The sequence below is a fragment of the Colius striatus genome, chromosome 12 (genome assembly GCF_028858725.1).
Source record: "Colius striatus isolate bColStr4 chromosome 12, bColStr4.1.hap1, whole genome shotgun sequence".
Taxonomy (NCBI): domain Eukaryota; kingdom Metazoa; phylum Chordata; class Aves; order Coliiformes; family Coliidae; genus Colius; species Colius striatus.
In genome coordinates, this window is record NC_084770.1 from 2,266,519 (window position 1) to 2,278,253 (window position 11,735).

Consider the following 11,735-nt stretch of genomic DNA (forward strand, 5'->3'; position numbering starts at 1 on the left):
TTTGATGAGTTGAGCTCATAAGGAAACATATCTTCCAAAATCCTCAGATAAGTTCAGTTGTTCCCTGCTTTTGAAGTAGTAACTTTGAGAAGAAAGGAACACTTCACAAACTAGAGCAGCTTAATTCATCGGATGAATTCTTTTAGCTCATGAGCTATTCACATTTTGTTCGGGTAGAAAGTGGTTGTTTCCAAGTTAACTTGCATTACATTGATCAGTTTGAAATAAAAGGTGCATGCATTGATGTTTTTCCTGTCATTTAAAGATGTGATACTGCAAAGGTTTGCATTTCAATCTGATCAGTAAGAACAGTCTCCAGTTATCTTTATTATGCCAAAGCTTTTCTGTTGGATTTCAGTTTGATCTGATTGCTAAACACAAAGATTAAATGCTAAGAAATGAATCAAGAAGCTTTCATTGTCCTCAACATCTTTTCACCTCGCTTGATACCCAAAAAGATGTGATTGCTCAAGGAAGACTGTGGAGAGCAGTCCCAAGCTGAAAGTTGCAGGGGGAAAACCTACATGTTTGTGGGCATGTGGCAGATGATGTGTCTGTGGTAGTGTGTGTGTATATACATATACACGTGTGTGTTTGAATATATATGGCTATGTAAATACATGTGCACACATACAGAGATACACATGAGAATAAAGCTGTGTTGACCTGAGTTTTTGCCTAAAAACTCACCTTTTACTGCTCATGAACACAGGGTATGGCTTGGCCCATTCGTGTGAGTGCACTGGGTGTTCAAACTCAAGAATATCATATAAGCCAGACTGTTTTGTGTTACATTTATGTTTGTGCGTATGTCTAAGTAGTGTTTTAAAGATGAGTATTTTTCCCCTCTTCATTTTAGCCAATTTTAGAATCAGGAGCCATAGAACTTCTATGTAGTTTAACACAGAGTGAGAATCTTGCCTTGCGAGTGAATGGCATTTGGGCTTTAATGGTAAGTAGAACACTCTGATGCAATATTGCTTATGATTTTGCTTCATAAAGTTCATGAATGTAATTTAAAGAACTCTTCAGTTGTTATTTGTAATAACATAGCTGAAATCTGGCTTGTCTTTCCACCTAACTACAGAAGGAAAACAATATCAGCCTGGAGTGCCTCATCAATTAGTCCATAAAATAGAATTCTCAGTTCTGATACCAGTTTAGTTGCTGAGATCTTTCAGGGAAACAAGATGTGTCAGTAGCATGCCAGAGGACAAAAAAATAAGCAGGTAATAACTAGGTCAGCTGTAACACTGTGTGGAAATTTAATTCACTGGGTAGCAGTTCCTCATAAATTATAACCTTGGCGAGATTAATTTTAGAAAGGATACAGGCTTGCAGCTGATAGTCTACTTAAAGAGTGAAAGCCCAAGTTTAAGGTAAAAAATGAAGCAAAAAAATCCCTTCTCTTACAGAATATGGCATTTCAAGCAGAACAGAAGATCAAATCAGACATCTTACGAGGTCTGAGTACAGAGCAGTTATTCCAGTTGCTTTCTGATTCCGATGTAAATGTTCTGATGAAAACCTTGGGACTGCTCAGGAATCTTCTATCTACTCGCCCAGTAAGTAGAGCTGCAAACAAACCTGCTTTTGAAAGCTGATCAAACATGCAGACAATCCAAATGAATTCTGAATCTCTTTTTGTAAGACATGTTATTTTTCTGTTTAAGATTAATGTTTGATAAATTGCCTTTGGGTTTATCCAAGTATCTGTAACCAAATGTACAAATGAGTCTAAAGAGAACACTTGGAACAATTCTGCACATGCACTGGAACTTTGTAATTATCAAATGCAGAGATAGACAGTTGTATTTTTAATGTTCAATTCCATTTCATTTAGCTTTCAGTAAAATTATTTCCCGAAGAGTTTTCCTGCAAAAGTTGTCCAGAACATCAATAAGAGGGTTGCACTCTTGAATCGTAGTGTGGACATACACATGTCTTAAGGATTTCTTAACACCTGAAGTATTTCTGTTCTTATCCAAACATAGAAGTAGGTCCTGACTTTTTGAATTTGCCTGTAGGACTGTGCACTTACAAAATGCACACATTCATTTTACCCACTGAAATAAAATGGTTTGACAGTGTAAGCCCATGTATTGTTTTTGACAGAGAGAAAGAGATATTGGTGGAGGAAAAGAACAGGATAATCCCCTGTGAAGAACAGAGGGAAAACACGCAGCAAACATTTGGCAAGCCAACATTTTTGTGGGGGGGAAACCCCCACAAAGCCTCCACTGGGCATTTGTCATGTATTGTGTTTCTACCATAAAAAGGTCACTGCAAAAAATCTGGTATTTGTACTTGTTGAGTCTCAACAAGCTTCATAGAAAATTAGCCCTGTCTTAATGTGAAAAGATATTTAATAACCATTCATTAAATTCACTCTGAGCTCTTGACAGTGGAGTTTCATTATCACTTAAGGTGTTTTTCATCTGAAAGTACATCCCAGCTTCACCTTCTTTCTGTAGTATGTTTTAGAGACAGAACCAACCAGCCATTCTCATTCTGTACCCAAAACTCACCCCAGAATAACCATTCAGCAGCTTTTGAATGAAGTCTTGTTATTAGCAATGGTAAGAAGTCCTACAAGAATCTCTAATGTCTTAAAAACTTTGTGCCATGTGCTGGTAACCTCAGGTGACTGTTTGCTGTCAACTCCTGAGTTTTGCTATCAGTTAGTCCTGTAGATCTAGTTTCATCTTTTTCTGTTACTCCTAATGATCAATTTTAATCTAGTGTAGGTGTTTATAGTCTGTAATAAATGACCTTTTGCCTGTAAGACTCTGGAGACAATTTTCCTAGACAATAAGCAATGTATATGGTGTATTTTTCTGGGCCTTCTCAGACTTTTCACATATGGTTATCTGACTTGGTCACAGCATTCCAGTTAGAGCAGCAAATACCAGATAAGAAACCCTAGTTTCCTTACCTGACTCTGATATCCTGCTATTATCAGAGGATAAGTATTTTTTCCTAACTGCAGTGTCATGCTTAGAGCTTGGGGCCAGCAGGATTCAGTCTTCAGACTGGCCTCCATGCAACTGGGCAACCAGTGTCTGTGCTACAGGTTACAGTGAAATCAGAACCAAGGCCCATATTATGCTCTTTCAAACAAGACCAGGCTTCAAATGAACAGGAATGTTGTCAAGTGTTTCTGCTGTGATAAGTTTATGGTTTTGGGAGGCCTCACTAGGAGCTTGGGTCTGTGTGCAATGTTGCTACTCTTTACTAGGAGTAATTCAAGTAGGAATGCCCCTTCTTTGTCTGGAAAGTGACACTGATTGTATTTCATCATTGCTTTGCCAGCACATAGACCATATAATGAGCACTCATGGGAAGCAAATCATGCAAGCAGTGACCCTCATTCTGGAAGGGGAGCACAATATAGAAGTCAAAGAGCAGGTACTTGTTTTTGTTTCCCATTGTCTTGGCAGAATAAAGTTTAAGAAACAGCTCTAAGAATGCTCACTCTTCTCAACGTGTCATTTTTGTTTGGGATTATGAGGTGCTGTGAATACTGACTTCTGTTAGATGAATAACTTCAGTACCTGCAGGAATGCTCTTCTTTCTCATCAGTTACTACAAGTGTGTTTGAATTGAATTCAGAAGGTTCATGTTCTTTCGAAGAAATGCAGTTTGGTAAAGATGAGGATACTCTGTATGAGAGCAGAAGAATTCAATCTAAGGCAATTGCATGTCAGAAGGGGGGCAGTAGGAACAAGGGAAAAGAAAGAAGCCAGTATTTCACACTGAGGAGAGCAGCAGTGTGTTTGCTCCTATAGCAGCCGTTGGAGCAGTTGGTAATGAGGAATACCACTGTAGCCTGCCTGACTGCCAGTAATGTATGTTCTTCTGGGGAATGTGGTAACTCAGCTGTTCTTGGGTGCTGCAGGAGCCAGCAGCTATTAAAGGAGAGGCACTAGCAGGGAAAAGAGCGTGCTGTTGTGTAGCCCAGGGAAAAGTGAGGAGGGTTATGCCCTGCCAGTTGAAAACTCAAGCAATCTGCAAGAGGAAAGCGAGAAGGCAGGAGGAGACAGTTGGGAAAAGCATCCCTGGTTTGGTGGCAGTATGAGGGCTCAGTGTTAGGGGGATGCTGCTGCAGAGATGCTGAAGCAAAAGACGATAGATGAGCAGAATTTAACTGATAAACTTGTGACATGAGTTGGTCAACTGGAGAACCCTGGCTTTTTCTTACTTAAGGCATGTTGTGATAAAGAATGGGAACAGCAAGAAGCTGTGGGAGGTTCCAAAGCATTGCTCTGGTTTAGGATGGATAGTGGTAGCAAAGAGCATGGCAAATGAATGTAAAGATACAGCTAAATCCAGTCTGGGCTAAATCTCTGCTCAGTGAAGAATGGCATGAAGGCAGACAGGCCTTTTACGTGGCTACTTAAGTGCAAAATTAGTACAAAAAAACCTCCAAACCAACAGCTAAACCAAAAGTCTCTTAATAGATAGCAAATGTAGTGATGCTGTGGTTGTGCAAAAGCTGAGGACTGCCCAGTTGTGCCTTTCTAAAGAGTTCTTACTAATAAAGTTCCAGTGAGAGAAGTAGCTTCATTGCAATAGAAGGTTATTTCCCTTGCCAGACCTCTCAGAACTATTTTGCAGGGAGACAGTGTACCTGAGAAACACTCTTGGGAAGGGCTAGGAAACTAAGACTGAATATACCCTAAGGATCTGGGGCCTTTTTACACAGAGCATTTTCCTTGTCCCTGTGGTGTGATCAGCAGTTTGCTTTTGTTTTGGAGTCAAGTCATATGTCCATTAGTGTCTGACTGCGCGTGCTTGTAGCAGGACAGAGCTTATCTCTGGGACAGCAGGATATCTCTTATCTCAGCAGTATGTATGAGTGGCTTGGATGTAATAAATCTCTGCAACTGCTGACATGAATGCACTGCAGCTTAGACACAGGCGTCATACAAGTGCTGATCATGCTCCAGTGTCCTCCTGTAGTCATCCCTGCATGTCTAGTTCAGTTCTTCTGCAGCTCTCTGGGAAAGAACTTGTAGAATCTCTCTCGAAGCTTCCTGAGAACCAGGAAAGCTGCCTTTGCAAGTCTCAGTGCCATGTGCATGTAGAGCCAACATGGGCCTAGTTACTTCAGGGTTATCCTGTAGGATGGCTTCCCTAATTTTCAGGAAATAACCAGATGTGTTAGTAGTTTGAGTTATCTCTGCAGGTAAGATGTGTGACTGGACTTGTTGACAAAATAATTATCACTGTGCTAAGTGAGCAGATAGACCTCTATTTCCTTTGCTGGCCTGCAGAACTACATGGATATCATTTATTGGTTTGGGGGTTTTTTTTCCTAGCTATTGATAAAGTGTAGGCTGCTTTATTTTTCAGTGTATTTAATCTTTTCTATGTGCTGCATATTTCCATGAGAGACTTCAAATGTTGCTCACTGAAATGAAGAAATGAATGTTGCTTTTACTCTAAAATGGCAGTGGCTGAGATTTCTGCCAGGGCTGTTAAGCCACAGCTGTTGACTCTTTGGCATTAGCCCCAGATGTAAGCAAGCTGGAAACTCCAGATTAAACATATTAAAGCTAATTAAAGAAATTGGTTGTCACAAGTTCAAAGCTGTCAGGGAAACTGTATAAACCGTGGGATGTGATCTGTGGCCAAATAACAGCTTTTCTGTCTTTCAGACTTTATGTATACTTGCCAATATAGCAGATGGAACGACAGCAAAAGAACTGATTATGACCAATGATGACATCCTGCAGAAAATCAAATACTACATGGTATGGAGAATTTCTCTTTATGGTTTTATGTTGGTCTCTTGTGGGAATTAAAGGAGGAAACTTCAGCATTTTATCTGGTAAATTATTCAGTATCACATGCTTAACTCTCATACATCCAGTTGTGTTTAAGAAATCATGTCACATAGTTCTGTGTGGCAAAGGTGTACTTAGGATCTAATTAAAAGGGAAATCCCATGGTTACCACAGGAATGTTACAGTGACTTAAGCAATACCTGTAACAAATCTGTGTGAAGAAAATGTCGTGATCTTGGAAAAGTGTATCTTGTAGACCTCAGTAACTATTTGGAAATGATTGAATGCCACTGGGGTGCCCTAAGAGAAGTTGTAGATAAGAGCTAGTGCCAGTTTTGCTGCCTTATTTATTACAGGATGAATGCCAAAATGTAAGTCTGAGAATCTCTGAATTTCTTCTTCTAAGCTTGAGTACTGTTTTTCTCCATTTAGAGTCATTCAAATGCTAAACTTCAGCTCGCTGCCATGTTCTGTATATCTAATCTCATATGGAATGAAGAAGAAGGTAAGAAAGCCTCATTATTAATTCATATACAAGTTACTATCCTGATCAAAAGGCTAATGTTGCATAGTAATCAATATTTGCAGTGCACAGCATGGTGGGATCCAAAGTGATAAAGGGAGACATTATAATAGGTGTAATATACAATAAGTGACAGTGGTCAGGAGGACCTTGAGGAGGATGTAGAGAGCTGTTCTGGGACAGGAAGAGGAGACACAAGAAGAATATGTAAGTAAATAGGAGTTGATGGGGGTCACATAGTAGGAGGTTTCCACTTAAAACCTTTCTGTAAAATCTGAAAGCAATTGGAGTGAAAGAAAATTCTAGGAATAGCTTCCAGGTCTTAAGGAGGTTGTGCAGCCACATTTTTGGAGAAAACAGGTTCACTGGAGAGGATAAAATAAATGGATTAGAAAGGGGATTTGTTGCAAAGAAATTGCAACAAATGGGTCAGGCAGTGAGACTCTGAAACCAAAAGACTCGTGGGTGGAACTGGAAAGAATGGGGAAAGCATTTGGAAGGAGAGTCGTGGCTTGGAACAATAGAAGGTGACCAGGATGGAGCTGAAAGATGCCACTCTGCTGACAAAGACTTGTAACTGTGTTGAGAAATGGACAGAGCAGATTGAGGCAGCAGTGTGGAGCTGGAAGAAGTAGCAAGGGAAGGAGTGGTGGGACATAGTGTGCTTTGCTAGTGGAGCTGGGAGGAGGAATTTCTTAAGATGCATGATTTACAGACCCTCAAGTTGACCATGCTGCTCTTCAACAAAGGAATCAGTCTCTGCTCGTTTTGGGGTTTTTTTTCCCTACTGTATAACTTACTCCACATCTTTCAGATCCCAGAACATCCTTCAGTGTGTGACACTTGACTCTACTCCTGATGGCTTTCTGCTCCTCTTTCTGGCATTATACAGTGAAGTCACACTTAAAAACACACCCTCCAGTTAAATGTTCTCAGCATCCAAATCAGAAAGATGGGAATAAGCCAAGTGAAGTCAGGCTTCTCACTTTGAGATAAAATGTGTTCAGAATTTTCTTCTTTCTTACCATATGCACAAGGAGTAAAACAAAGAGACTAGAGCTCCCTTGGGAAGCAGCCACAACTGAGGGAGTTTTTCCACTGCTGTGTTCTAACTGAACTGTGTTCCATACCCCTCCTGTCAGCTGGTTTCTGCTACCACTCCTTTCTTTCTGCAGACATTTCTTTTTGGTGGTATTCGCAGCCATGTGATTTATTGTTGCAGGTTCACAAGAACGCCAGGATAAACTACGAGACATGGGAATAGTAGATATTCTACATAAATTGAGTCAGTCATCAGATCCAAATCTATGTGACAAGTGAGTATAAAGAAAAACCAACAATATAAGACCAGGGGGAAACTCTTTGCTTTTTACTAAGAAAGGATCTTTTTTGTAGATCTTTTTACTATAGAAAAATCACCCAGAAAAACTGTCTGTTGTTGCACTGGGCTTTATGGTGTAGAAACAAATTGTGATTGAACACCTATTTCAAGAGCAGGTTTTGCACTGCTCAGGAGTAACAGACTTCACTGAGGTTCTTAGTAGTACAAAATGACAACACTCAAGGTCACATAAACTGGTGAAAATCTCACTGACACACAAATAACTGAAGGAGTTGATCTGTTTTTTTGAAAGGCAATGGCAGTGTGAGGTTAGTGGTTGGACTTTAAGATCTTTTCCAACCATAATGATTCAATGACAGCTCAAAACTACACAGTGTTTCAAAGTGTATTAAATGTGAGTACCTTGTTTTATGAAAGAGATTCCAATGTTCTGAGACATCTTTGTAGTAAAGGTAAGACTCCTCTGTTTACAATCGATGCCAAAGTGTCAGTATTGAAAATGATCATCAGGAACATAGAGACATCAATTAGCAGCTTCACAGAAAATTATGGAAAAGCTAAATAGGGTTTTCATGCAGTGAGAGATGGGAATAAAACTTAAACCAGTAAAAATACTTTCTGGTAAGTGAGCCTTGCTTGTTGACACTTAAGCCTTGGTTTTAAGAGACGGGAAGCTGGTTGTACTTTGCATTGGTGCGAGTCACTGTCCTTGTTTCTTCTGGCCACCTGCTCCCACTGTTTACCCTATCCTAACTCTGCCTGGTCAGGCCCCTTGGTGAGCTGATATGACTTGTGAATATAGCAGGAAACTTGGAAGAAATAAATAATCTTCCTCTAGGTTGCTGAGTTGGACTGGATCTTGGAAAAGTCCATCAGGATCATGATGGCGTGGTTGGGAGGTGGGAGGGACAAAGAAGAGCAGAGCTTCTCACTTCAGGTGGTAGGAAGCACTGAATTAGCTGAAGCAGGGATGAAACTGTAACTCCAGACTTCTGAGGGGTGTTTTTTTGATAACAAAAACTTTGCACAAATGTTATCTTGTCTAAATTCCAGTATTACACTGACTGTTGCTTCTCTTCTCCCTCTTCCTTCATTGTATGTTTTTGGTAGGGATGGTATACCTGACAGGAATAATGTGCTTCTAGTACCTTCTTAGTTATGCCACCCCTTTAATTTCTCAGCTCCAAGACTGAATGGTACATCTGTATTACAGAAAAGTAATCGCTCTTCACAATTACTGCTCTTAAGGGTTTTTTAGAAGGTGTGTTGACAGCAAGGTTCAATATACATCTTAAGCCCCACCATACAAAAGTTGCTCATTTTATGCTGAGCATCTAAAGTACTTAGATCATCTTATTGTTAGATGCAAGGTGGATTTTTAAATTGTTACAGCCCACACAGAGCACTTTTACACCGTGGGTTAGATTCTTCCAAAAGGAAGGAGTCAGCCACTCGCCTTCTTTTTACCTCACTCGTTCATTCTCCCCTTCTTGCCAACACAATGCATAGTCTTGTATGTAAAGCTGTTGATGGTCAAGCCAAACCCCAGTAATTAACAGGCTGTTCCTTTATTGCAGGGCGAAGACAGCACTCCAGCAGTATCTTGCATGATCAAAGACTAATTGAATCTATGGACACGCCTCATGTCTACTTAAGGAATTTCAGGAGATGCTCCTGACTCCTTATATTTGCACAAGTCACCTTGGGCTGCATTTTTCTCAGGTGCAGGGAGCTGCTTTGCAGAAACAGTTTAAATGATCAGGTCTCCAGTGCACTTGAGAACTTTCTTGAGGTAGTTTCTTTACTCAGAGGACTCCTGGGGGGGTTGTTTTGTTTGTTGTTCTTTTTTCCTGAGCTACCTGGACTTTGGTATAGAACAATCAGTCATCATTTTCCTTTTGGGCCTACAATTTTCTGCTTTTGCTGCAGCCTGTGTGTGTGGGTGCGTGTGAGGGTGCTCAAGGGTGTGAGTGTGCTTGGGTGACTGTGTGTGGGTGTGATACCTCAGTTTTGTTTCTCCTTTTTTTTTGTGTGTGTGTGTGAAAATCTTTTTCTACAGGTTTTCAAGGATTAACCATTGTTTGCTGTACGAATACTGAAATGAATTATATACACTTTGAATGAAATGTTATTTAAAAAAAAACCCAACAAACTGTTGTATCCCATAAAGTTTATTTTGAATTTTGAACAGATGAATGTTTTTAAGTAAAATATATGCATTTCTGAACTTCAGCTTAACTTACATTATACTTCCTTTTTAAAGAGAAAAATAAGAGGGAGTCAGTAGACCGCAAACTCTAAGCAGCGCATTCTGTAATGACGAGGTCCAAAAGTTTGCCACCATAGAAGGTCACCTGGTACTCATGACAAGCTGAAATCCATGGAATGGATCAACTGGATTCTTTTGGGTTTCTTTATATTTTAAGAAGAAAAGCTCATAACTTCAGAGTTGGCATGACTGACGACGTCCTGGAGAGGAACAGGTGACTGCAGTATCAGCAGGCAGAAGCTATTGCTTTAGTAGCCAAGAACTTGCTCAGATAATTGCTGAAGGATTAGCTTCCTTCACTGGTGATAAGTATTTGCTGATCACTAAATCAATAAAGCAAACATTATGTTGCAGATGTTATACTTGGAAGCGATCAGAAGCGATCAGTGGTTAGGGGATTGCATTTGTTTTGCATCCTTTGCCTCCAGATACAGTCAAGTGACTTAAAAGTTATTTCCAGGAAAGATCAGCTGGGTGCATTAAGGTGAGGAAGGGATGGAAAAGTTGCAGTTTTGGTTTTGTTTTAGCTCAGTGATGTTGTTGATGGAGTTTTAGTGAGTCTGGAAGCCTGGATCGTCCATAAGTTGCTGAAACTGTGCCTGTAAGTGTGGAGAAAAAAAGACAATAGGAGTACAAATGAAGATGACTGCATAAAAGGTTAGGCTGGAATTTGAGACCTCAGTGGCTTCAGCCAAATACAGATAGAAACAAATGAGGGCAGCAAGGAGCTCTCCTTCATGCAGTTCAGGGTTCTTGCCTTCTTCCTGGGTCCACTTTCTGATTTCAGTTGAGACCTTAGCTCTACCAGTCAGAATCTCCAAATGTATTTGCATAGCACTAACAGGCACACTCAAGATTGCAGCCGATGTCTTAAACCAAATCTTTGTTACGTGGAACTTCAGGAAGGCTGCAGCAGGAAGAGAGGTCTGTAACTTTGCTAACCAATTCTGATAAGTATATCTTGGTGTTTTATTTCTAATCAGAAGGTCAAATTGTGATATAGCCTTACTTTTTTCCAAGGTAACTACTTGTGTCAGAAAATGTGACCACAGTTTGGCCTGGAATTTGAATGTGCTATGTATCACACAGCTGTTATCACTTGGTTGCAAAGGAGAATATATACATTTCATGTAACTTCTTCCACTTTTGAAAAACAAATAAAAGTGAGCACCTGACACTTTTTTTTCCCCAGGCATTGCAGTAAGTGACTGGCAGTTTTTTCATGTCCTTCTGCAAATTTTTCATGGGGGGCTGAACAAAAGGGAAAGTAAAAATATGTGAGAACTTGATAAGGATCAGTACCTCAGAAATGAAGTCTTATTTATACAATTCAATCAAATGTATTTTTACTCAAACTGAGAAGGAAGTTCTGAGGCAGGTATTGTAAATGCAGAACTGTACAGTGTGTGTCTTCTAAATTTGCACTCCTGCTACGTGTGATTAGGAGTTCAAGTTCTTACACATCTCTTCTCGCCCTCCCTCAGTTCACATTTCTAAAAGCAAATCCAAATTTGATTCTCTACAACTCTGGTGCCTAAAAGTGTGCAGGAAAAGAAGGTGAGTAAGTATCTGTGCACATGTCTTGAGGTGGTTTCCTAAAAATTCTGCCAGAAAAACTAAAAGAAAAAAAAAAGATGCTTAGACAATCTCGTTGCTGCATGAGAACAGTTGACATTTTCCACAGGTATTGATAGGACAAACTGTTGGATGAGAACATTTTTACATTGAGTTAAGCTTTGTGAATAATTTTTGATGTTGCTATAGGTATGTACAAAAAGAAGAATACTGTAAATAAAAAGAACTTTACCAGAA

General features: G+C 39.8%; 1 protein-coding gene across 7 annotated transcripts in view; it reads left to right on the forward strand.

The window, feature by feature from the left end:
• The window catches only part of ARMC8 (armadillo repeat containing 8), a 59,782-nt gene extending 48,047 nt beyond the window's left edge, over positions 1–11,735 (forward strand). For 4 of the 7 annotated variants that reach the window (XM_062005759.1, XM_062005754.1, XM_062005756.1 and 1 more), the window contains 7 exons: positions 860–952; positions 1,416–1,565; positions 3,313–3,408; positions 5,661–5,756; positions 6,222–6,294; positions 7,535–7,628; positions 9,232–11,735. In XM_062005759.1, the coding sequence (XP_061861743.1) occupies positions 860–952; positions 1,416–1,565; positions 3,313–3,408; positions 5,661–5,756; positions 6,222–6,294; positions 7,535–7,628; positions 9,232–9,265 (636 nt within the window). In that variant the 3' untranslated portion in view covers positions 9,266–11,735. Of the gene's footprint in view, positions 1–859; positions 953–1,087; positions 1,381–1,415; positions 1,566–3,312; positions 3,409–5,660; positions 5,757–6,221; positions 6,295–7,534; positions 7,629–9,231 lie in introns of those variants that run through there. The other 3 variants (XR_009819521.1, XM_062005757.1, XM_062005758.1) reach the window with 3 other exon arrangements.